At 42.3% G+C, this 27,897-nt stretch overlaps 1 protein-coding gene across 9 annotated transcripts in view; it reads right to left on the bottom strand.

The window, feature by feature from the left end:
- The window catches only part of CADPS2 (calcium dependent secretion activator 2), a 919,737-nt gene that overhangs the window by 523,350 nt on the left and 368,490 nt on the right, over positions 1–27,897 (bottom strand). For all 9 annotated transcript variants that reach the window (XM_063927189.1, XM_063927182.1, XM_063927183.1 and 6 more), the window contains 4 exons: positions 25,002–25,068; positions 18,196–18,304; positions 7,238–7,441; positions 4,249–4,385 (listed from right to left, as the gene is read on the bottom strand). In XM_063927189.1, the coding sequence (XP_063783259.1) occupies positions 4,249–4,385; positions 7,238–7,441; positions 18,196–18,304; positions 25,002–25,068 (517 nt within the window). The remainder of the gene's footprint in view (positions 1–4,248; positions 4,386–7,237; positions 7,442–18,195; positions 18,305–25,001; positions 25,069–27,897) is intronic.

Genomic DNA, 27,897 nt, shown 5'->3' with positions numbered 1-27,897 from the left:
TGTCCATAAACTTCTTCTGGCAGATATGGACATCGCACTTACTCTCGATGCCAGAGTGCAAATATCCCTCTGAGCATCTCGCATATAAAGAAAAGCATCCTTTAATTGCTCTAAAGTCTGTAAAATACTGTCCCTATCCAGGGTATCAATATTTTCAGTCAGGGAATCCGACCAGACCACCCCAGCACTGCACATCCAGGCTGAGGCGATGGCTGGTCGCAGTATAACACCAGTATGTGTGTATATACTTTTTAGGGTAGTTTCCAGCCTCCTATCAGCTGGATCCTTGAGGGCGGCCGTATCAGGAGACGGTAACGCCACTTGTTTTGATAAGCGTGTGAGCGCCTTATCCACCTTAGGGGGTGTTTCCCAGCGCGCCCTAACCTCTGGCGGGAAAGGGTATAATGCCAATAACTTTTTTGAAATTAGCACTTTTCTATCTGGGTTAACCCACGCTTCATCACATACATCATTCAATTCCTCTGATTCAGGAAAAACTACAGGTAGTTTTTTGACCCCCCACATAATACCCCTTTTTGTGGTACTTGTAGTATCAGAGATATGCAAAGCCTCCTTCATTGCCGTGATCATATAACGTGTGGCCCTACTGGAAAATACGTTTGTTTCTTCACCGTCGACACTAGATTCAGTGTCCGTGTCTGTGTCGACCGACTGAGGTAAAGGGCGTTTTACAGCCCCTGACGGTGTCTGAGACGCCTGGGCAGGTACTAACTGGTTTTCCGGCCGTCTCATGTCGTCAACTGATTTTTGTAATGTGCTGACATTATCACGTAATTCCATAAACAAAGCCATCCATTCCGGTGTCGACTCCCTGGGGGGTGACATCACCATTACCGGCAATTGCTCTGCCTCCACACCAACATCGTCCTCATACATGTCGACACACACGTACCGACACACAGCAGACACACAGGGAATGCTCTATTGAAGACAGGACCCCACTAGCCCTTTGGGGAGACAGAGGGAGAGTTTGCCAGCACACACCCAAGCGCTATAATATATATGGGAACAACCCTATATAAGTGTTGTATCCTTATAGCAGCTTAAATATAGTAATATCGCCAAAAAAAGTGCCCCCCCTCTCTGTTTTACCCTGTTTCTGTAGTGCAGTGCAGGGGAGAGTCCTGGGAGCCTTCCTCACAGCGGAGCTGAGCAGGAAAATGGCGCTGTGTGCTGAGGAGAATAAGCCCCGCCCCCTATTTCGGCGGGCTCTTCTCCGGAGTTTGTGAGATCTGGCAGGGGTTAAATACATCCATATAGCCTCAAGGGCTATATGTGATGTATTTTTTAGCCATAAAAAGGTATTATACATTGCTGCCCAGGGCGCCCCCCCAGCGCCCTGCACCCTCCGTGACCGCTGTGTGAAGTGTGCTGACAACAATGGCGCACAGCTGCAGTGCTGTGCGCTACCTCAGGAAGACTGAAAAGTCTTCTGCCGCCTGCTTCTGGACCTCTTCCATCTTCGGCATCTGCAAGGGGGGGCGGCGGCGCGGCTCCGGGACCGGACTCCATGGCTGGGCCTGTGTTCGATCCCTCTGGAGCTAATGGTGTCCAGTAGCCTAAGAAGCCAATCCATCCTGCACGCAGGTGAGTTGACTTCTCTCCCCTAAGTCCCTCGATGCAGTGAGCCTGTTGCCAGCAGGACTCACTGAAAATAAAAAACCTAAAAACTTTTTCTAAGCAGCTCTTTAGGAGAGCCACCTAGATTGCACCCTGCTCGGACGGGCACAAAAACCTAACTGAGGCTTGGAGGAGGGTCATAGGGGGAGGAGCCAGTGCACACCACCTGATCCTAAAGCTTTATTTTTGTGCCCTGTCTCCTGCGGAGCCGCCGCTAATCCCCATGGTCCTGACGGAGTCCCCAGCATCCACTAGGACGTTAGAGAAATGTAAAGTAATTTAAATCAAACAGTGTCAACTAAGAAATTGTAAGAAACAGCAAATACAAAAAAATCCTACGTAAAATTCAGTATGCTTTCCCAATGGAAACCCAGAGCAAGTCATATTCCTTTTCTGCCTCCTCAATAGCACAAATTTGTCACTAATGGGGAAGGTGCTACGTTGCTGCTTAAAAAACTGCAATCACCCTATTGGTTATTGTACTGCTATACTTTAGCCCATTATATGGTGTCGCTATCCTCTATGTTGTTCTTCCATTTGACAGGAATGGAATATAACTTTCAACTGGCTGAATTAGAGGCATGTTTGGCATTGAATCTCCTCATCACTCACATAGGCAAAATCATCACTCCACCTCTAGATTGTGTGGTAGGACTTGGTATTTAACAAAAGAATCCCACTTGTCTACAAAGAGAAGCATAACAATCATAATATAAAGTATTTAACACCATCCAGTATATATATATATATATATATATATATATATATATATTTTATTTTTTTAAATCATTCTCTAACCCAGGCATGTCCAAACTGCGGCCCTCCAGCTGTTGAGAAACTACACATCCCAGCATGCCCTGACACAGCTTTAGCATTCTCTGACAGCTAAACTGTGTCAGGGCATGCTGGGATGTGTAGTTTCACAGCAGCTGGAGGGCCGCAGTTTGGACATGCCTGCTCTAACCCAACCGGCACTTCCATTGATGTTTGGCTAAATGCTAGAAAATAGAGTTCTGCAACTTGAAGTAACAGCAGTTGACACTGTTTATCACCAGGTATGTCCCTGACCCAATGGGTGGAATTCAATTGTTTGAAAAGTCAGTTGGGTGTCTGTTTTTTCCTATGTAATAGACAGGAAAAAAAAGACATCATCCGACTTTTCAAACATCTGAATTCCCCCCAATGTGTCCAAATGATAGCAACTATTTTTAGGGACTTGGTAAGGATTCAACTGACTAATGTTTAAAACAGTGCAAACAATAAATACATTGCTCTGTACATATGCAGACTGGCCAAGTGGGATTGACCTTACTTTTCAGTATCCTGGAATCCTGGCACTTACCACACCAGTATTGCAAGCTTGTCTGACTTCTATGTCAAATGTCAAGGCTTTACTACATAAGAAATAGGGATGTAATTATGTGACTGGCGGTCAGGAGACTCCTCCCCCTACATCCTGAACCATGAGAATTCCGACAGTCAGCATGCCCACTAGCAGGGACTATTTCCACTCGTGGGTGTCCACGACACCCATAGATTGAAAATAGTACCTGTGGCACTGTGTCCTCTGCACCTATGTCAAATCATAGGAATAGGTACAATACGTCCGAGAATAATATTTGGCTTTATAATTATGTTAACTAACTATTGTGCATATACTTGTTCTCTGCATTCCTTTCTCAGATTTCAAGTGGCTCTATACACAAACACTGAATAGAAACAGGGAGGCAGAAAGTCTTATTTGCATAAAAGATTTTTGCCTCACTACAATCAATTATTCTCAAGTAGTTCTAATTATAATAGAGCCATTATATTTTCAAATATTTGTGAATATTACCAGCTCCCTAGTGCACAGAAAAACGAATTTTAAGTTAAATTGTGAAAATGCCTGCTAAATTGACGGTGTTTTTAATTATGGATAACCCAAATTCTGATCTAAATTTTTTTTTTTAAAAAGGTAGATATATCTATATCTAACTATATATATATATATATATATATATATATATCTACCTACCTACCTATATCACTGCCTAATGACCACACTGAACGCTGCAATAAAAAAAAATATCTTAAACTGATTCAACAAATGATGACGTACCTTTCACAATGTGTTCATTTAAAACTATAGTAGATAAATTATATCTTTCAATTAAAAGAAAAACTTTCTGTATACTTGTGAGCAGTTGGCTTTCTGCCTGATTTCAGACTCCTGGCTACTAATACAATTTTATTTCTTTCTCAAATTCAAAGTATCTAAATCCAATATACCATGAGAAAAAACCAGCCTGAACATTAATATGCCTCAGCTAGTATTGGTAAACGCCTCAAACTCACGTTTACCCCTTATTAGGGTTTCAGTTGTTCACTGTATAATAGAGCTTTTAAACAACATTTCAGAGCTGGATTGAATCTTTTCTCCAGCCACTGAGTAGCACAGCAGAAATCTTCAAGTGTGTAATTTTCAAATTTCAGGCCGACTGATTGAAATCCTCTCTCAGAAATCCAATTTCAGTTACTGACTAGGTTTAGAAAAAAAAATGGCAATTTTTGACAACTATTTCTGATTTTTAATTTCTACTTCCACTCAAACATCCTAATACTTACCAGACAAGAATAGGAATCATTTAATCGGTGATCCAATGTCTGCTGCTGGAGCACTTTAAAGAGGGACGTATGATCAAAGCTGCAGGGATTAGCAGATATAAATTCATCCATCCCATGTCTTTGCCCACGATCTGTGCCTGTATGCAGAAAAAAAGGTATTTGTACAGTACAAAAGCGAACAGTGAAATACTATATTACATTTACTTTTTTATATACTTCAGTTTAAAAACTGATCAACACATGGAGTAGTGCTTAATTCACTGACACTGATGATATGACCTTGGTGCATTTCAAAGCACTTAGCAAACATTCAGTCTAAAAAGAAGATGGTCTGAGAAATAGCTCTACCGTATTGCACATTTTCACCCTTGCATTGTTCTTTCTGGGAATATAACTATAGCAATACACATTACAATATTTAAAAAAAAAACATTCAGCACAACTAAAAATCTACTTTCCAAATGGCAAACTAGAGCAGAAATGAACATGTTAGCAAAAGGTAGGTCACTTACAGTCTTTGTTTGTGCTATGCTTTTAATGAGACAAACATTGCTAGAGTAATGGGAAGTGTTGCATATAGCATTGAGAAAAGAATGTATAACCTTCAAGCGAAAAAAAAGGAAAAGAAAACAGAGCAGTACATTCAGAGTATACATATCTTCCTCATACTATGTGGTTCTAAATGGTAGTGGAAGGACCAAATGTATTGTTCTTCACAGATGCATCTTTCAACGCCTTTAAACCCCGCGGGTTTATCAAAAGACACGCTGTACTGATTGCTTTCGTTAATGGTATGTTTTGTTAAAAACATCCATATGAATTATCTAGCACATATAGACAGTGAGAGCCAAGAGGGTTAGTTATCCAACATAACATTAGCTCAGTTTGATACCAAAGTTCATTTTGGGTGAACAATCTGTTTAAAATCATCTTAACATGGCCCCATACAAAGAAGCTTTTGGCTCTTTGTTCCTTAAAATTTAAATGTCTATCTTTCTATGTTAGTTACCACAAATGTGCTACTCTAAGTGAACTATTGAGATACAACTCACTACCAACCTGAGGTTTCTAAAGAAAGGAAGACAAAAGTTTATTGATTAATGCCAATTACAGAATCCGGTTCTTCATAAAACTCCATATTGATTTGTGGCCATGATGCTAACATAATCAGTCACATTGAGAAATTTAGCCCCAGATCATATTGATCCATGTCAAGTGCAACGGCCAACTAGATCTGCAGATGGAAGAATTATTTCATTCAAGCTGAAAGACATGCAGCTTCAAATTTTTCAGTAGATATCCTTATTAATTTAGATCCTCCAGCTTTTTACTGTCAATGCAAGAGTCACATTCATTTAACAGACTTCGCAAGGTAAACGCAGGACAGAAGGAACAATAGGAATGTACAGTGGTAGCTTTAGGTGTAAGAGAGCAATGAGAAGTGACCTCATTCTTAACTTATAATCAAGTAGGACAAATTGATGTGGCACAGTAAATTTCTTTTACTGGTGCCGATTGTAAAGGTGTAAAGTGCATTCAGAGTTAAACTTTCTAAAATATACATATTACACTATTGGCAGACACTACAATGGTAGGTGGCAGCTGTGTGTGATAGAGGTTAGTCAGCACGGTAGAGGGCGGTTTATTAACTGTCAGAACCAGGTACAGATCAACACAAGGTTACTGGCAGCAAGTACAGAATACAGAAAGAAAAAAAAAAACAGTTGCAGCGAGAAGCATTATAAGGGTATGCTGGGCCTTCTGGTGCACCAGGTAGTAGACATTTTCATATATTGCAGTAGTAGCAGTGTGATTTATAATATTCAGTAGTGGTGGCACAGTGGATATTGGAGTCTCTGTGAGCTATCCATTACTCAGAGGAACTCAGAAGCATGTCCGTTCCCCAACAGGAGGAATGAGATAGATGTGGCAGGTAGCTCTGGGTCCTAGTGCTCAGTCATTGGTAAACAAAGGCAGCGTAGAATGCTTCTTAACATTTATACATACAAGTATACATTACACTATCAGACTCGCCACTTCTCTACAAAAATTTAAACAGGCTCTCAAGACCCACTTCTTTACCAAACCCAGATAACTCTCATCCTATACCTTCTCTTCCAGCTCACGGTCTGCTCCAATCAGTGTCCCCCCGGTCTGTCTGCTCCTCCCCTTTAGAATGTAAGCTCTCGTGAACAGGGCCCTCGTACCTCATGTGCCTTTCCTTCTCTTACTTAAACCATCTTCTAATCCATACTCCCTTCGATTGCACCAATCCCTCGGTTTCTGCCTCCCTGATACTTATTTCAGTGTTGTCTGCTTATGTAATTATGTTTATATACTATGTCCTATATTGTTTTGTACTTTAAGTCACTATATGTTTACATACTCTGTAGATGAGTGCTGTGGAACACTTCTGATGTCATATAAAGGATAATCTTAATAATAATAATAATAATAATAATAATAAAAATTGCACACACATACTTTGAACATCACTCAATCTTCTCATATTATTAATAGGATATCCAGTGGTACAATATAGGAAAACACAATAATAGCAAAATGCTCAAATTAAACAAGAACGCTGTGTGTCAAGCGTGGTAGATAATAGAAACCTTATGACAAAGCGACATATATGAATCAACTAAGACAGGGGTTTACAATAATGTATTTAAAATACTATAAAGCATGTAATCATAGTAAGTGATTTAAAGCCAGGCAAAAGTTGTACGACAGTACTGCGTTAAAATGTTATAAAAACCTCCAAAATCATACAATATATACATATATAAAATTATGGTGTTTTAATTAAAATAATCAGTATTTTAACAAACCCTTTTAAAATAAATATTTTTTTGTATATATCAATAGTGTAGTAACACATTTCTAAAACAGATGTTGACTTTACAGGATATTAAAATCTGAGTTACTTTACAGTATGTACTGTATTTTGATGACATTGTTTATTAACAACATTGGTATAACTTACTTGGCTGAGATGCCTCCATGTGAACATTTGTTCCTCTCGGATTTGATTTCTGTGCATGGTTTGAAGTAATAGGTTTATACGATTGTCCTGTTGCTCTGTACATTGCCTGTACCCATAGTACTCTGTCTTGTTCATCGTCACTGGCAAAAATGACAGTGTCACCTTCTTTCACTGCATTGAAGAACCACCGGCCACCCTGGAGACCTGGCAAAATGGAGCAAAGGAGGACAGGTCTACAACTGGAAGGATTTCATTCATGTAAATAAAAAATCATTAACATTTCCAGCACCAATTATTACTATTAGTAACAGTTTCTTATATACTGTAGCACAGTAAATTCCATTGCGATTTACAATTTGTAAAAATAGTGATACAGGTTGAGTATCCCATATCCAAATATTCCGGAATATTCTGAAATACGGACTTTTTTGAGTGAGAGTGAGATAGTGAAACCTTTGTGTTTTGATGGCTCAATGTACACAAACTTTGTTTAATACACAGTTATTAATAATATTGTATTAAATGACCTTCAGGCTGTGTGTATAAGGTGTATATGAAACATAAATAAATTGTGTGAATGTACACAGACTTTGTTTAATGCACAAAGTTATAAAAAATATTGGCTAAAATTACCTTCAGGCTGTGTGAATAAGGTGTATATGAAACATAAATGCATTCTGTGCTTAGATTTAAGTCCCATCACCAAGATATCTCATTATGGTATCTAATTATTCCAAAATACGGAAAAATCCGATATCCAAAATACCTCTGGTCCCAAGTATTTTGGATAAGGGATACTCAACCTGTAATACAAAACTGTGTAATAACAGACAGTCATAGGAGGTAGGAAGGCCCTGCTCGGAAGTTTTTTTTTTAAATAGTTTGTTTATTCGAAAAAGGATCACCAGTACAGACATAGCGTTAAACATGGGAAATCGGATAATACAGGATAAGCAATGCAGTTTTTAGCTTGTGTAAACTCAAAAAGCATAATACATTACATCACATGCACAATTGCTCCCATAGTACTACCAAGCTCACGGTGTAAGGAAAATCTAATGTCCGTAAACAGGTCGTAAATCACATATTAAACATTTTCAATTTTTCCCCCAGTTATTTAGCAGTTACAACTCTAACTAGTAGGCCGTAGTATAGCCTACGGATACTTTTACAACATAGAAAAAATAAAAATAAAAAAAAACCACAGATAAGGGAGAGAGAGAGAGAAAAAAAAAAACAACAAGAAGCAGTATTACAATAAAATAGCTGAGGTATATGGAATAAAGATTGATATCGCGACCTGGCCTTGCATGAGCCTAGGACGCACATCGCTACCAGAGCGCAGTGCTTCAAATAGCGCAAGGGCGTGAGAGGAGTATACAGAGGTAATCCAAGGGGACCATATTTTCTCATATTTAGAAATGGCATTGTTTTTCATGTATATATAGCGGTCTTTAAGGAGAGTGTCATTAACCAGAGCCTTAAAGGCAGATACAGTAGGGCGACGCGGGGCCATCCATGACCGCGCAATGCACACTTTGGCCAGGGCACAAATACTATGAGCATAGAGGCCCTCCCACTTGGACCCCGAAGCAGGACCCCCCATTCCCAGTACACAGAATCTCGAAGTCAACATTCTCCCAGGCATCCCCGTGCACTCCAGAATCGACCTGACCCCAGACCAAAACTCCTGAATGGACGGACACTCCCACACAAAGTGCCAAAAGGATCCCCCATCGGCCCCACATTTAGGGCAAACAGCTGTATTGCCAGCCCCAAATCTGGCCAACCGAACCGGTGTCATATAGGATCTGTGCAAAATAAAAAGCTGTATTTGTTAAAATCGGAGTGACTTAGTCGCCATACCCGGGTATTCCAGGGCTAGCTCCCAGTCCTCCTCGCCTACGGGGCCTAGATCACACTCCCAACGCGCACGGAGTCCCGAAAGAGGGTCTGCATGAAGTATTTTTAATAGGTACGAGTAGGTGAAAGAAATCACCTTAACCCGCCCCAACGAGCTTAAAAAGGTCTTTATGGGAAAATGAAGGAGCGCCAGGGGTGAGTCCCGAAATTGTGACTGCAAGGCGTGTCGGAGTTGTAGGAATCTAAAAAAATAAGAATTAGGTATACCAAATTCCTCCTTTAAGTGCTGAAACGATTTCAGCGTATCATCACTGTACAATTGTGATATGGAGACAATGGAGTACGGAACCCACACCTCCCCGCCCTCGAGAGCCCCCAGCTCGGGTAGCGAAGTAGAGTGCCAGAGGGGAGTATCCGGGTCCAAGCCATCAAACCCAAGCAGTTTTCTCATAGCGAGCCAGATCTTCATGGCCTGGAAGACAATAGGGGGAGAGTACCGAGAGACATTCCCACTCAGCAAAACCTGCACCGGAGAGAGACCCGGATAGTAGCACTGGAGAAACGCCCATTGTAAAGTGCCGGCATCCCCGCCCTGTATCCAGGTGCTAAGATGTGATAACTGAGACGCAAAGTAGTACATTTGAAAGCTGGGTAAGGCTAAACCTTCATCAACCTTCAACCTAGTGAGGGTGTTCAACCCTATCCTAGGCCTTTTGTTGGCCCAAATCAGGGATGATAGTATACCATTCAGTTTCCTAAAGAATGCCGGGAAGATATATACCGGGGATTGCAAAACAATGTATAATAGTTTGGGTAGAATTATCATTTTTATGAGATTAACCCTTCCAGTCACTGTCAGTGGAAGTTTGCACCAAGCTCTCGACTTGCGTATAATCAGTTGCGTCAGTGGGTCCAGATTCAGGGGTATAAAATCTGAAGGGTTATTTGTGACCTGAATTCCTAGATATTTAAACTGATCTGTCCAGCATAGCAGCAGGGAAAGCTTCGCGACCTGGGGAGGAGGACCAATAACAGGCATAATAAATGACTTGGGCCAATTGATACGGAGACAAGAAAAGCCGCCGAATTCCTCAATAACCTGCAGCAAAATAGGCATAGCGACAGCATAATCATGTAGGAATAACAGCAGGTCATCCGCATAAAGGGCGATCTTGTCAAACAAGGGCCCGTAGCGATTCCCCCAATGTCCGGGTGTGTCCTAATCAGGCAGGCCAGGGGCTCTATGGCTATAGCAAATAGGGCAGGGGAGAGGGGGCACCCTTGTCTAGTACCCCGAGACAGGGTAAAGGAGGGTGAAATGTAACCATTTACCAAGATCCTGGCACACGGATTTTGATATAGCAGTCTGATCCATTGTATAAAGTTAGGGCCGAAGCCCATGCATTTCATAACTCCCCACAGGTAGGACCATTCAACGCTATCGAACGCCTTAGCCGCGTCCAAGGAGACCACAACCGAGTCCGAGGGGAAGGCATGCGGAGCCTGTAGAATAGTATACAGCCTACGCAAATTAATAGATGTGGACATGCCCGGCATAAAGCCAGATTGATCCTGGTGTATTATGGACTTAATAACCGAGTTAAGCCGAACCGCCAGAATTTTTGCCAGGATCTTAGCATCAGTAGGAATGAGGGAGATCGGCCTATAGGACTCCAAGAGTCTGGGGTCCTTGCCGGGCTTTGGTAGTACTATAATAACAGCCTCGGACATTGAGGTAGGAAGTTGATTAGTATTAAACATATCCGTAAACATAGTAAGCAACTTAGGGCCAAAGAACTCTATATGTGTTTTATACAGCTCAGTGGGGATGCCATCACAACCCGGAGACTTACCGCCGAGGGACAAACCCACTGCCGCGGTCACCTCCTCCAAAGTCAGAGGTGATTCCAGAAAATTACTAGCCTCAGAGGAGAGTCTGGAGAGGGGTACATTATTCAAGTATATGTCTAAGTCTGCCGCGGAGTGCGTCAGCCGAGACTCATACAGATCCCTGTAATATGAAAGGAACAGCCGTGCAATGTCTGGGGTGTTGACTACAATGGAGCCATCAGGACCAGACATCTGCACCACCGTAGACCCAGGCCGGTCGTAGTGTACTAAATGGGCCAACAAACTACCCGGTCTATCCGCCTGCATGTACAAATTAGTGGCCCGAAACAAAAGGGAGCGCGCGTTTTTATCTGAGAGATGGGCCAGCCATGCCGCCTGAGCCATCAGCTATTGCGATTTTAAGTGCAGAGGTACCCTCTGCCAAATAGCGGATCTCGAGGTCCCTAAACTCGGACTCGAGTGTTCTCTCCCTCTCCCTGCATGACAATTTGTGTGAAGCAATTTTACCAATCAGTGTACCACGTAAAAAAAGCTTTAAAGGAGTCCCAAATGACAGGAGCCGGGGCGGAGCCCACATTATCCGCAAAAAAACCCTCCCACTTTACTGTCAGGTCTGAACAGTCGCCCAACTGAGCTAACCAGGATGGATGTAACTTCCAATATGACTGTCCCCTCTGGCACTCCACCTCCAAAGATAACATCAAGGGCGAATGGTCGGACACCCCCCGCGCCTCATAATGAACATCTAAGATTCTGGGCAGCAACTCAGGGGAGACCAGGGCCAGGTCGATTCTAGAGAATGAACCATGTGTGCCGGAGAAGCATGAGAACTGCCTAAGTGCTGGATGCCGTACCCTCCAAGCGTCCACCCACTGCATATTACTCAGAAAGTCTGCAAATTTAGACTGGGTACCCCCTATCCCGGGAGCCGAGGGTACCTTCACCTATCCAGTGAGACGTCCAACACATTATTAAAGTCCCCCAAGCAAATAACAGGGGCATGAGGGGAAGAGGCAATAAATGAGGTGGCCTTCTGCAATACATCATATGAGAAAGGTGGAGGAATATACACTGATAGCAGGAAGTAATGACAGGAATTCAATTTACATTCGAGGAACACAAACCTACCATAGGGGTCAGTATTTACCGTAATCAATTCAAACAGGACAGTTCTTTTTATCATGACTGACACCCCCCGGGAAAAGGAGGAGTGAGAGGAATAATACGCCCATCCCACCCAAGGTCTGCGGAGCGACAGTAGTCTATTTCCCTATGAATGAGTCTCACTCAAACAGACAATGTCCGGGTCGTATTTCTTAATCATTTTAAGTACCAGGGATCGCTTTACTTTATTGTTGATACCCCGGACATTCCACGCCAAAAATTTTAAGGCAGGCATGACGTCTGTACGGCCATCTGGGACACACCACATATATACCTCGCAGGGTGAACAAGGGACCCCGCAATCAAGGTTATCTGCGCACCTATCCGCCCATATAAAGCAGTAACCTGTATACCCTGCCGTCCGCAGACCCCGGGCCAAGAGCCTAGCCGGTCAAAACCACACATCACACCTCACATAGAAAAGAACAACAATATATAGAAAACAATAAACTGAAGAAAGAAAAACAAATCCCACATAGGAACAAACAATACCCAAAGTACCCAAATTCCAACCCCCCTCCCCGTATACCTTCCCAAACAGTGGCATACACATATCCCTAACCAAACCCAACCCTGGAGATCCAGGTGCCTACGGCAAACCTATGCGTAGCATAAAGACCTAAAGTCCCAGTGTAAAAACAGAACCCTAAGTGTATATACCGTTACGCTACGCTACAAAGTCCAGAACCAACTAAACTAGAGGGTGCTCCCTGGACATATACTTGCATGTTGTAGGCCCATGTAGGAGGGGGAACAGGATATCAGTCCGGAGCTAATTGACGGACGCCCGGCGCATATCTGTCCAGCCAGGTCGCCGCCTCCCTTGGAGAACTGAAGAACTTAGTCTCCCCGTCCACCACCACACGCAGCCTGGAGGGGAACAACATCAAGTAGGGAAGATTCAAGTCACGAAGACGCTTGATAGGCAGGAACTGGGCCCGATCTTTCTGGACGTCCGCTGCAAAGTCTGGGAATGCCGACACCCGGACTCCATTCCGAAGCAGGGGACCCTTCGTGCGGCCCAGACGCAGCACGGAGTCCCGGTCTTTGTAATGCAGGAATTTGGCGATGAAAGTTCGTGGTGGGGCACCAGGGGGTAAAGGCCGGAAAGGCACCCTATGAGCCCGTTCCACCGCAAACTGGGAGGTGAAGGATTCCGCCCCATAAGCCTCCTTGAGCCATGACTCCAAGAAATCTTCAGGATGTGCCCCCTCTTCTCTTTCAGGCAGGCCCACAAACCGCACATTATTTCTACGGAGGCGCCCCTCCATATCCAGGAGCTTGGTTTGCATTGTTGAGACCTGCTGGGAAACCGCAGACACGGATTGTCTCAGGGGGCCACAGAGGTCCTCCAGGTTAGAGACCCGCGTCTCGGCCTCACCCACTCGCTCCCGGATACGTTGGACATCCTGACGCAATAAGGAAAGATCGCACTGCACCTTCTCCATTTTGTCCGACAACCGTTGTTCGCTGGCCGCTATAGCCTCCAATACCTGCTGAATGGATGGAGCAGAGGGCTGCATAGCCGCGTCTGAGGTAGCCCCAGCCGGGGGATCAGGGCGGGCAGGAGGGGACGATTTGGGAGATGACTGCGCCGGCTGGGTGGTAGACTGGCGGGCAGACTTATCCAACTTGGCCGCGGCCGAGCGTTTGCCGTCTTTCACCATATTAGCAAAGCCGAAACCACCGACCAGGTACAACACGGATCCAATTGGGCTCAGCCGGCACGCAGGTCCCAGGTATTCAGTGTCAAAGGGCCCAGCAGTGGACAAGAAATGTAGTTTCAAATGTGCCCCAATCAGCCAGTGATGAGATAGGAGAGAAGTGCCAGGAGGACCCAGGGGTATTTATAATCACAATGGAGAGTGAGTGGCAGTCAATTGGGGAACAGGGCAGTGTGCCCAGAGACAGCCCCACACGTTCCTCCAGATTTCAGTGCAGCACAGCAGGGGAAAGTGCAGAAGGAGCTGCTTCCAAAATGGCCACCGGGCCCACAGTCTCCCCACTCCTCCTGCAAACTGAGAAGCCCGGGCACCAAGAAACAAATGCAGGTAGACGGGCCCAAAGGTACAGGGGGGTGCCGCGTCCTCCAGGCCGCTCAGGAGACCCAGTTTCACCGTGGGTACGCGCCAGCGTGCGCCCGCGGCAGCGCGATGAGACGCCACCAAATTGAGGCCGGGGATGCTCCAGCGGCCTAGGCCGGAAGTACGGGCGGCAGCCGGCGCGGCCAGGGGACTCGCACAGGAGACAGCCAAAGGCGCCCGCCGCTGCCCCAGGGGCAGAGGAGACAGGGTATGTGGGAATGCAGCTCCGGAAAGGGGGCCAGGAGGGGGTTCAGGATTTATTGTTCAGGGAGCTCCTGCGCCCTGCTTCATACTCAAATGCCGCCGTGGCCACGGCCCCCCCTGCTCGGAAGTTTACAATATATACTGAACTAGGCATTGATACACAAAGATAGGTGTTATCTATTGCATAATGGTCTACCAGATTGCAAAATTTCTTGGTGGGCTGTATGATGTGGTCACACAGCATTGTTGCCAGGGATCAGAAGGATGTGAAAGTGAAGACAAAGAAAATGTGTGAAGGTATGTGTAGACTATACAGTGGGGATATAATTGGATAGCAAAGTTTATGAAGGTTAAATGGGCAGTTCCAGAATTTGATAAGCTTGCCTGAATAGGTGAGTTTTCAAGGAATGCTTGAAGGTTTGGGGACTAGAGGAAAGTCTTATTGTGCATGGGAGGGCATTCCACAGAGTGGGTGCAGCCCAAAGAAAATCCTGCAATTGTGAATATGACCAAATAATGAGTGTGAATGAGCGATGTAGCTCTTATGAAAAAGCCAAGAGGTCAGGATGGAAGATGTTGAGATAAGTGAAGATATGTACATTTGCTTAATAGCCTTGTGTGTGAGTAAAAGTATTTTAGATTGAATACGATAGAATACAGGTAACCAATGCAGGGACGGAGTGTATCCACAAACGATGAATATCTAGCAAGGAAAATTAGCCTTGTATCTGCATTCAGAATGGATTGTAGTGGCGAGAGCCTCTTTTTGGTAACACCAGTAAGACAACTATTGCAATAGTCAATGCGGGAGATACTGTAATGAGAGCATGATTTAGAGTTTTTGCAGTGTCTTGTGTAAGATACGGTCATATTTTGGATATGTTTTTAAATGCATGTAACATGATCTTGAGACAGCTTGAATGTGGGGAACAAAGGACAGTTCAGAGTCAGGGATAACACATAGGCAGCAAGCTTATGGGGTATGATTGATTGTTGATTTCTCAACAGTGATATCAGTTTGGTTAACTACAACTTGTTAGTGGAAACATCATAAATTCTGTTTTGGAAATACTAAGTTTCAGGTGGCGAGGTGACATCCAAGATAAAATGGCAGAAAGGTATTCAGTGACACTGGCCAATACAGATGGTGACAATCAGGGGAGGATAGAGAGTCTTGAGTATCATCCGCATGCATATAGATTATACTGAAATCCAAAAGAGCTAATTAGTTTGGCAAGAGATATGGTATAGATTGAGAAATGCAGAGGGCGCAAGACTGAGCCATTCGATACTCCAGCTGATAGAGGTAGCGAAGAGGTGGATTCAGAGAAGTGGATACTGAAAGAGCGATTAGATAGGTAGAATGAGAACCAAGAAAGGCCTGTGTCCTGAAGACCTAAGGATTGTAGTGTTTGTGTAAGAAGAGCATGGTCAACTGTGTCAAAAGCAGCAGGGAGATCTAGAAGAATAAGAAGTGAGTAATTGCCTTTAAACTTTGCAGTGACTACATAATTCACTGCTTTATAGTCAGTGCTTTCTCTGTGGAGTATTGGGAACAAAAGCCTGACTGAAGTGGTTCCAGTAAGTTGTGCGAGTTAAGAAGGTGTGTGAGGCTAGTATAGACAAGTCTGTTAAGTAGCTTGGAGAAGAATGGGAGCTGAGAGATGAGATGGTAGTTTGAGATAGATTTTGGTTCACAATTTATTTTGTCAGAGTGGGAGTAATAACTGCATGCTTGAACAGTGAAGGAAAGATACCAATAGAAAGAGAGAGAATACAGATTTTAGTTAAGGTTGGGATGAGCACAGGAGACAGAGCTTTACTTGTGAGGGTATAGGATGAAGAGAAGAAGAGAAGTAGTAGTACAGTAGGAGGATGAGAAGAGAGTTGATAGTTTGATCTTGCAAATGAAGATGAAGTAAGAGAAAATGTCAGAGGGTTCAGGTAGGGAACTGAGCAGGTTATTGACTGAGAAAGAGTATACAATTTCATCTCGGATTTTATCAATCTTGTCCTTGAAGTAGGAAGCAAGATCTTGTGCACTGATAGTGGCTGGTGGGTTGGGTGAGGGAGGGTTGAGAAGTGATTAAAATGTATTAAATAGTCACTTGGGTTAAAGGCTTGAGCAGAGATGAGAGTTTGGAAATATGTTTGTTTGACAGTGTCCAGGGCATTACGATAGAGGTTGTAGTCTTATACGTGAGGACGTTTTTTGGAGTATGAGATTTAAGTTCAACTTTACGTGAGAGTTTTTGTAGGTGTCTTGTTAATTTAGAGCCATGGTTGACATATAGGCCTATGTGGAGTGTGATGGGTAGCTGTAGCCACTTCATGAGTCTGATTCAGGCGTTATATAACTGTTTCAGAAGTGAATGCAGAAATTGCTGAAAGCAGTTTTTGCAGAGAGGAGGAAATGTCTTGGAATTTAATAGCATTAATATTTTTGCGGGTCTGAGGTGGATTGGAGGACTTTAGTGATCTTCAGTGAATTCAGAAACTGAGCAAAGTCTGGTGAATACAAGATGAAGTCAGTGGCCCTCTTGATGAGTAGGGGGGTGAGTCCATTGGGGAGGCCGAGAGAGGATTTTAGAGAGAGTAGTTTGGAGTCATGAGCAGCAGATTTCAGACTATCAACAGCGAAACTGAAATCACCAATGAAGATGGTGGAGATGTCAGAGGACAGGAAGTGAGGTAGCCAGGCAGAAAAATATTCCTAGAAATTGGTTAAGTTATCCAGGTGGGCGATAAATAGCTGCAACACGCAGAAAAAGGTGTGTAAATCCTGATAGAATGTACTTGAGATGTGAATGTGAATGAGAGTGATGGAACCTATGGTAGAACTGTGTATGTGAAAGACTGGGATAGTAATAGTTAAATACCACCTCCTTTTCTATTACCCAGCCAGGGAGTGTGTGTAAACTGGAGACCACTGTGTGACAGTGCTGCAGGGGAGGCCATGTCTGATTGTATGAGCCATGGATTTGGTGAAATGTCACCAGCTAATATAAGCAAGAGAGAGATATAAATGCAGCTGCAGGTTTGTTAATGGTTTTTTTTTTTAATGGTGAGAGGTTGTGGATGTTATTGTCAAAGTATAAAGACAAGTAAAAATCTCATGAGTGTTAATAAAGGAAGTGGCTTATTGAGGGAGCAATATGTACAGAGGAGTGAGTTGAGGGAACGGAATGGTGTAATTGCTTTGGAGAGAATACCATGGAGTGACACACAGAAAAGCAATTTGTGGTACATGGTGTATTTGAAAAAAAAACTTAAGTTATTTACGTTTAGAGCATAATGAAGTTGCAATTGTTTAAGTTAAATGTTATACCTGCTAACTGATGTTCATTTTCAAACATTTATGGGAAAAGTAAAATGTTTGTAAAGTCGGTTGGGTGTCTGTTTTTTTCTGTCTATTAGATAGGAAAACACAGACACCCAACTGATTTTTCAAACATTTGAATTCCCCCTTAATGTTATGAACAATTTGTGTATGTGAATGCACAATGACCAGCACAGCTGACCCTACTGTAGATTACATATAAAGAAATGCTATGGCAAATTAATACAGGCTACCAGTGAGGCAAATGTTTAGCTGATTAAAAGTGCTAAATTACACTGTATTTGACTTAGCAAAAACCAGCCCAGTGTGCCATCAATTAACTATGCATCACTAAGTAAAATTTCAAACAAGTATTTACAATTGCAATTACCAATTATAATTTGACTCATTTTTTGGAATTGTACTAATCCAAAATATTATTACATCATGTATCATAGAAATAAATCAAGTACCTGACTGAGGATCAGTGTAATCCACTGTGTAACCTTCAAGTTGCATTAGTTCTTGGGGTTCAGCTTTCTTTTCTCTGTAACTACACATAGCAAATGTGTATTGGCTCACCTGAATAGGCAGACAAATGACAATATGTCATTAAAGTACTGTAAAACACATGATGTTTCTGAACTATTGTGTATTGGCTCAGCTGAACAGGCAGATAAATGACAATATGTCATTAAAGTACTGTAAATCACATGACATTTCTGAACTATATATATCTCTACTGGTACTTGGATGTTTGTATGGAAAACATTATGAAAAGTGACGCAGAACAAGTATACAGAAAATTTGGTAGCCCAGATGGACTGGGTAGCTCAAAATCCAGGCCTTAACTCCATTGAGAACGTCTGGGACAAATTGGAGTGACAGGTGCATTCTAGACCATCTCGACCACCTTCAGTGTCGCAGTTGGTTACTGTAATCAAGGTGGAATGGCAAAACAAATCACCTGCTGATCTCTAGGAACTTGTGAAAGGTTTGCCAAGAAGGGTGTAATCATTGCACGTGGTGGACTTACATAGTGTACTGATATTAATAAAATTCTGTTAATTTATTTGCAGACAGTGTCCAATTACTTTTATCTACATAGTGTATAAACATTTTTTCAAATCATTCACTTTTCTATTTTCTACTGCAACTAAATCACCTAATTAGAAAAGCAAATACAATATACACATTATATGTCTATTGACTGCCTTCCCTGCTGGACATATATATATATATATATATATATATATATACACAGTATATATCGAATGAAATAGAACAATTTATAAAATAATGACTATGTAACATAACATTAACCATACACAGTGTCATCGAGAAAGTGTGAAAGTTTTAAACTTCGGAAGGCCATGGTGACGCAAGCAACTGAAAGTACATCAAGCAACCAGTCAGGCAAGATGAATGCAAATGCTATGGAGGAGGGGTTTTGTGTACTCAAATTAACTGAAAAGGGTGCAGCTACAGTTGTGCAATGATATGTTATTTTGCTAAAAATGAAATCAACAGCAAATAAAATTGAAACAAGAAATTTTAAACAACTGAATGTTTGCATAAAGGTGAAAGCCTTTGCCAACCGCGTGTATCGGATGAAAAAGTGGAGGGTGTTTGTGCCATGTACCAACGAAGCCCAAACAAATTAACAATAAGAGTCTGGAGTTAAAAATTCCACAAATGACTGTTTGGAAAATTTTGCGGAAGAAGCTGAAAATTACTAACACAAAACGCGTTAATGCAGAGCCTTAGTGACCAGGACAAACTGTTCATAATTTCTGTGCAGGATGGAGGAGCATTGTGAAGAGGAGGGTTTTATCGAGAATCTAGGTACACACACCAAACATCTGTACGTTACAATAGTAAACTTCCACATGTTCTCTATAAAATGTTGCATGCTGGGCCAGTGCTCCCATCAGGCAGTTGCCCAAGGGTGTTGGGACCTGAGGGGGCAACCTGCTGAGGCTGCCTGGTAGAGAAATAAAGGCTCTCTCTGAAATAGACAGGCTTCTTCTAGACCAGGGGTAGGAACCATCTGGCACAAGGGCTTATTTCTGTGTATATACACAGGTGTGTCCTCAAACAGCTAGCGTCTGTATGCCATACGGCACACCACAGGTGTGACTGAAAAAATGCTTTGAGAGTAGCAGCAGTGTGCCATACTTTTGTTGAAATTTTGCATCTAGTACCCATCGCAGACACAGCGAAAATCTACTCTTAGTGTCCTAGAAACACTGGGCTGCGACATGAACCATACAGGAATTGATCATAAACTTTGGCGCTCACTAAAAATAAAGTAAATAAATAAATCATCCACCATGGTTGCAATACTCTCAGATGTTATAGTGTGAGCCAAAAAACATCTAGGATGGCACTCAAGGAATTTGTAAATTGCTGTATTAAAATAATAATTTCTGGACTGTGGAGATTAGTTTCTTCATAGTTCGCCTGTCCTGGGCATTTTTTGGCTCGCACCATTACATTAGAAACTACTCTACGTCTGCGTGTGTGTGTATATATATATATATATATATATATATATATAAAGCAAGCACAGAGGGGCACTCACCAGAAATGTGCACTTAAAAAGCATTAAGTTTAATTCATACTTATCAGCATGATAATTCAAGTTAATAGTTCAATCGACGTTTCGATCCATCCGGATCATCATCAGGATGCACAAGAGTTGCAACATATGCAGCATTCCTCAGCTGTCCATATTCACCAGTATCAAATAGTTAATGCCCGATAGGCCCCTTGAAATACCTTTAGGGATCTCAAAAGAGCGGCTAAAAGCCCTCCACCAATAAGCGCTCCCGGGCTAACCCATCCTGATTTATGGGGCAATATAGATGAATAATACACAGAGAAAAACAATATGAAAAATAAAGCATCCAAAAAAACAACCCCTAATATAGTGGTACTAACCACTGGGTTATGTGTCTAAACCCGTTAATCAGCACCTATAGCCGGGCGTGCATTCCACCTGTAACTGGTGGAAAGCACAACACTTCCCTCAGCCAGCGTGAGTTCATGCTCGCATCACTTCTGGTCACCGCATCTCACAGCATAGGGTGCCACGTATGTAAGAACCACCACTACGTGATGTGCATAAGCACATCATGGGAGAACTGCAGCCGACATGCGTTCCACCTAAGACTGGCGGAACGCATGTTACTGCCTGTAACCGGCGCAAGTGTTTACTCGCGCCATTTCCGGCGGTCACAGCCTGCATAGGAACCACGTCGTCTAGGAAGCCACTTACATCGGGGGACACCCTAATACCAACACTAGGGGAACAGACAAAACCCCCAGTGATGAGTATATATAAAAAACAATAAAGCAGAGAGGGCTCTTATACAAAATGCCATTCTTGCTAATGGTACTGGCATAATAATGTGTCAATAAATAGTATATTGGTCCAAAACCGAGATCTGTTAGCATCAAGAGGCCTGTCAACAAGAAGTAACAAACCACACATAAACAGAAAAGCACGTTGCAGCACAATCACATGCACCACAACTATATGCAAACCTTACCTAATTAATCAAATATATAAATAATTACATACAAAGTAGAAAATATGAAAAAAATCTATAAGAAAAATGTATAAAAAAATTGTATATAGGAGTGTGTGTTGGAAAAAAAATAGCAAAAAAATTATTTTTAAAAAAAGATTTTTTTTGAAAAAAAGAATTTCAACCCTAATCGTAGGGATATCACCATAACCAATGAAAAAGGTCAATTGGGACCAAGATCTAATCATTAATGTAATCCATACTTAGCGCAAGAAAACACTGAGTGGGTTGCTTTCATTTAGACCATGCGGTCATGTAGTTCCTAGGCGAAAAATCCATTTTGCTTCAAGCTTTTTAAGAATCAATCCCCTATTACCGCCTCGTGGCAAAGGTAGTACCCAATCAATAATACAGCATTGTAGAGTAGACATCTGATGCCCAACTGTCAAAAAATGAAACGCAACTGGTTTATCGGTTGAACCAGTGGATAGAGCCTGTCGGATCGTCATCCTATGGTTGGCCATTCTCTCACGGAACACGCATATGGTCATCCCCACATAGGACATCCCGCAAAAGCACGTGAGTAGATACATCGCATACTCCATACGGCAGTGTAATTTGTAACGAATCCGAATCAGCCTTCCTGTTTGAGAATGTGGAAAACTCACACCAGGAACCATTGAGCGACAGGTAGTACATCTAGTACATTTAATACAACCAGGTTTCTGTGTCATCAACCAGGTGTTGTCCTCGATTGTATTTAGGTGGTCATTCCGAGTTGTTCGCTCGGTAAAAATCTTCGCATCGCAGAGATTTTCCGCTTAATGCGCAATGTCCGCACTGTGACTGCGCCAAGTAAATTTGCTAAGCAGTTAGGTTTTTTACTCACGGCTTTTTCATCGTTCTGGCGATCGTAATGTGATTGACAGGAAATGGGTGTTACTGGGCGGAAACAGGCCGTTTTATGGGCGTGTGGGAAAAAACGCGGGAGTGGCCGGAGAAACGGAGGAGTGTCTGGGCGAACGCTGGGTGTGTTTGTGACATCAAACCAGGAACGACAAGCAGTGAAATGATCGCAGATGCCGAGTAAGTCTGGAGCTACTCAGAAACTGCTACGAGGTGTGTAATCGCAATATTGCGAATACATCGTTCGCAATTTTAAGATGCTAAGATTCACTCCCAGTAGGCGGCGGCTTAGCATGAGCAAATCTGCTAAAATCCGCTTGGGAGCGAACAACTCGGAATGACCCCCTTAATCTGCTGGGGTGCATCAGAAGTTGTTTTAGATTTCTACCCCTTCGATATGCCATCATTGGGATTTCTGTGTTGTGCATCACCAAACAAGAGTCAGTGGACAGGATTGGCCAGTGTTTTTAAATGGATCTAGCAATCACTGGTGACCTTTCGTCAAATTGAGTAACACTTTTCCCTTTGGATGTTTACGTGTATTTTTACATGCTTTGGTGAGGCATCCGTCAATGGTTTTAGCATTATAGCCCCTCTTAAGAAAGCATTGCGTCATTTCTGTCAATTGACTTTCAGTGATACTTGGATCAGAGTTATTTCTTAAGAATCGCATGAATTGCGAAATAGGTAGGCTATTTTTTAAATGTGGTGGATGGTTACTTGCCGCATGTAGTTTGGTATTTTTGTCCGTGTCCTTGCGAAATAGGGTTGTGCTCATCCTTGAGCCATCCCATGTGACAGTTACATCCAAAAAATGGATGATCTCTCGACTACAATGTCCAGTGAAATGGACACTACTTTCTAACAAATTCAATATACTGAGCATATCATTGGAATCCTCTTCGGTGCCCCTCCACAGCAAAAAAAATCATCAATGTATCTCTTTAATATATAATCCTGTCACTAAAATTAGGAAAAATGTGTGTGGATTCATATTTATACATAAAGACACCAGCATAGATTGGGGCCACATTTGACCCCATCGCGGTTCTTGTCCACTGGATGTAGTAGGTACCCTCATACATGAAATGATTGTGAACTAAAATAAGCTCAAGCAGCTCCAAGATCACTTCTACTGGTGGCCCCACAGGCCTATGGATAGTCATTAGTTTCCGAACTACTACAATTCCCTGATCATGTGGAATAATTGTGTAAAAAGAAGACACATCTAATGTACACAACAATGTATCATCAGTCAGACCATCCAATGACAGGATCCTGTCCAAGAAATCCCCGGTATCTCGCAAATAACTGGGGATGAAGTGGACAAGACCCTGCAAGAAATGATCAATGAAAATCACCGAGGGCTGTAGAAGAGAGCCTCTGTCAGAAATAATAGGCCTGCCAGGGGAATCTACCAAAGTCTTATGTACTTTCGGTAGAGTGTACAATACTGGACAGACTGGATGATCCACCCTAAGATACCCTACAATCTGTTCAGTAAGCCAGACATGACTAACCGCTCTGTCCAGGGTATTGTCAACCACTCTCTTGATTCGTGGGATAGGATTGCTAACACAATAAGTGTAGGTAAAGCTGTCAGACAGTTGGCACCTAATCTCATGATCATAGTCACTAAAATCCTGAACAACTGTCCCGCCCTTGTCAGTGTGGCATATCGTAATAGAGTGATTACTCCTAAGTGACTTTAAAGCTTGACACTGGTCAGGCGACAATTTACTATGATGAGGTCTGACAACTTAGTATCAAAGTCCTGTTCCACCATACGTAAGAATGTGCGTATGCTTGCATTTGTGCATTGTGGACCAAACAAACTCTATTTCCGCAAAGCACTACAGTCTAAATCACTACTACCAATGTTGTTTTTATTATGAAAAAATTATTTTAATCTTATTTTGCGGCCGAACTTGTATTGATCCACAGCCAAATTGAAACGGTCATGCTTGGAGGTGGGGACGAATGACAACTCACCCAGGGGTCAGCTGGTCCTTGTAGCCCCCTCTCCTCGGGTGGGGCTTGTGTGTGTTGTGGTATTGCCGAATAGCCTCCTGTGCATTTGTTTAAAAAAACACTAGGCGGTCGAGGGTCAGAGGTCTCTGCATCAGAGATTGAGGGAGTGGTAGTGGACTCAAACCTATCAAAGCCCCTTTGCCCAGAGTATCTCTGTGGCCTCTGGCGACGGCCACTCGGCGAGTTACCAGTTAACCAACGGTACACTTAATGGTTAGCATAATCATTGGTAACTGGGTGCAATTTATTCCTCTTAAACGCAACCAAATCGTCTCTAAAAGATTCAATAGAAGACTGTAATTTATCAGGCCAGTTTTCTGTCTTATCAGTCCTTAGAGCTGGTAAACTAGCCTTTTCAAGGGTGATAATCTCTTCCCGAACTTTAGCAACCTCAGAGCCCACCTCCTCTATCACTGACAGGATAAGGTCAAGCAAGCATAAATACATACATACATACCACACTGTTCTATGTTTTATACGAGCATAGCCACCACTATTGAGGGCCCCCTATCTGATTGTTGTTGACAGATAGCATTGGACCCACCCGTGGGATCCCAGGAATAGTTGCTGCAGTAATCCAATAATTCTAATGGACACCAATGCTTCTATACATATAAAGCATGTCTACACTGGTTGTGATGTGCTTCGGAGCAGGACTACAGTATATATTATTTGACTGCCTTAATGCATCTAGCTCCCTACCTATATTTTATATATAATTTTACACATGGTTTAATATATTGGAGTCTGCAATCCTCTGCCTTATGTACACAAGTGTGTAATGAGTACAATAGAAGCATTAAACAGACCTGAACTAGGACAAAGTAACGTTTCTTCCATCGTTTCCAAACCTTCTGTCCCACAGCATATAAGTATCTAGGAATAACAAACAAAAGTGATTACATTTATTATGGCAGCAGATGGAGTACAGTACATTTATACATTTAGATAGGGACACCCTAATTTCAGACGTGTTTCGATGCTTAAGAAATAAATGACTGATGTTTCCGGCATACTGATGAAAACAGTGTCAGTGAGTAAGTCACCCAATTACTCGCACAATGTATTAGTACAGTGTTGCCTGCCCCTTCACTTGACGCTTTAATTATCTCCACTCCCAGAGGATCAGAGGATGGACCACCTACCGCTGGAGTCGCGGTACCTAACAAGTCACCGCTAGACCACAAGGAACATTTTGTTGACATTTTAATTGTGTTGACATGATAAATTTTCATATTGACATAATCATGTCAATAACAAAAATCCTCCACCTGTTGTAATTATTATATTAGGGGAGTTTGGGTAGATATGATGATGGGTGGGGAAGTAGGACATGAAAAGCCCCTTGGTATAGATTATCCTTCTCTAGATTCCCATGGGTGAACTAATTAAATGTGCTACTTATGGCAGTGCACATACTGTTCTAAACATTAAGCCACCACCACTTAGAGATGAGGCGTTATGAACTTCTATATGTAAGAATTATAATAAAACCAGTGTAACTTTTAGGTTATTGGTACAGTAGTGCTACATCTCTATCCATTTCCTGTGGTATAAATAGCAGCACACAAAGCTATATTGTGCCACCACCCTTACACTTTCTATTAGTAGTGGGTACATTAAAATGAGATAATATTTAAAAAAGGATCTTCGAAATGATTCTGAATTGTTAGATCCTTCAAAAGTAGCACCATTTACCTTGGTATCATCTGTTATTAATGGACAATAAATTGTGCACCCTTTTCCTTTATTTAGTTAATGAGTTACAATTATTTAGCCAATTGTAACACTTAAAATGAACCTCTTGAATCTACATAAGGTCTATTTTCATAATTTAACACATAACTCTTGCCAATGTTGGTTTGATTCAATACTTCACAGCTGTCCTCATTTCAGCAGGACCATCCAAGATTTGAGGGTTCTCCCCCACCGTCCCTATTGGCATTACATTACCCCCCCTCAGCCCAGAACATATGGATAAATGTCACACTTTCTGTTGCTGCAAGTGGTGTGTGATGAGGATACATGAAAGCCCAGCCAGACCCACCACATGATTCTGGCATGCCAACTGATTTACTGAATTACTGATTTACTAAGTGTATGTGGAGAGGTAGGAAATACACTTTAGCTTATTGCTGAAGAGTCCATAGCATACTTGCTTTCTTTCCTGGGAGATGCGAGAGACTCCTGATCTTTCGGGTAGTCCCCAAACTCCTGGAAAAATGGGTGGATCTCCCTCATCCAGGACACTACCTAATGAAGTGAGTAGGATGGGAAGATAATAATAGGAATTGCAGGGTCTGGCTGTATGTATGGAGCAGTGCTAAAATCATGCAATTTACATCAGTTTAGCCCCACCCTTCCCACGGACTCACAATTCACATCATTTTGCCACAACAGGGGCGGGGCCTAAAGATGCAAAGGGCCTGAGGCCTCTCTGCCAGAAATGATCAGCTGTATTTCCTCTCTAAAAGGCATCAACTTTCCATGCGCACTTTAGGTGCAAATACATGCGCTGATGTTGGACCATACTTACAAGTTCTGCTAGCATTCCAGTGACCTGATTGTTAGTGACACTTCACGTCACCAAAGAACCTGAGGATGGAGCAGTTCGATAAACTGTATGTACTGCACAATATAAACAACAACTGCCCAGGTGCAATAATATCTGGCATAAAATGAAAAGGGGGCACAACTGTGTGACATAATATGGGGTTCCAAACCCCAAATCTGGTCAGAAGGTAAAGAAAGGTGATATTCCCTTCTTTCATGAGTAGGCCTGGTGCAATGCTCCTGTTTTTCACACTGTAGAAAGCGCCCAATGCTTCCTGAGTTGCTGAGCTGCCCACAGCCTCTCTCCATACTGTTTGAATGACACATGTCCATTCAACGCTGTAGAGCAGTAGATCAGAAAGAGTGTTCTCCTTTTCCACCTGAGGGATACTGCAGCCAATAGGGTGGACAACGCAATACAAGCTCCTCTGTGGCATGGTGCATGGTATTCCTCTCTAAATTTCCCTGAGTACAAATATATATATATTTATGAAAAGTGCAGGTGCTGAAACTTGAGAAAGGTAACTGAAGCAGTAATTTAATATGAAGCTGCTCCAGTACTAAAGTTAGACAAATGGTGTCAGACTTGGCAAGCATAGAGCACTGGCAAAACTACTATGTAGAGTGTAGATTAGTTGTAAATTATGGTAACTGTCAAAAAAGGTCAACAATACGTAGTCAAAATGACAGTGATAAAAGTGAATGGACAAAGAAACCTGCATTGTTATTTGAATACTGTCATAAATTGCTACACAACTAATTCAAGTTTGTTTTTTTTCCTTCTCACTAAAAGCATTACTGGAGTCCAACATGATATACTCTAAATTAGTATGATGGTTTTAAGAGTTGTCTTTTCAACAACCTGAGGATTAATGAAAACACAGCTAGCATATAGTACACACAAACTGATCTTCAAGCTTAACAACAGATGCGTATTTACTTCATTATTTCCCCTTGATGTAAAAAAAACAGCGAACCCAAATCTGACACTTCATTGAATAGTAGGACAATTTTTAAAGCAGCCAAAAGACATCAGTTGAAGTTGTAACGTTACTATATTTCTACTGTGCAGATTGTGAGTTGTAAGATCTAAAAGTGTAAAACATGAAGATCATTTCCAAACAAAAATAGAGAATACAGAATTAAAAACCA

The sequence above is a fragment of the Pseudophryne corroboree genome, chromosome 6 (genome assembly GCF_028390025.1).
Source record: "Pseudophryne corroboree isolate aPseCor3 chromosome 6, aPseCor3.hap2, whole genome shotgun sequence".
NCBI lineage: Eukaryota > Metazoa > Chordata > Amphibia > Anura > Myobatrachidae > Pseudophryne > Pseudophryne corroboree.
This window is presented reverse-complemented; position numbering and strand designations above follow the sequence as displayed.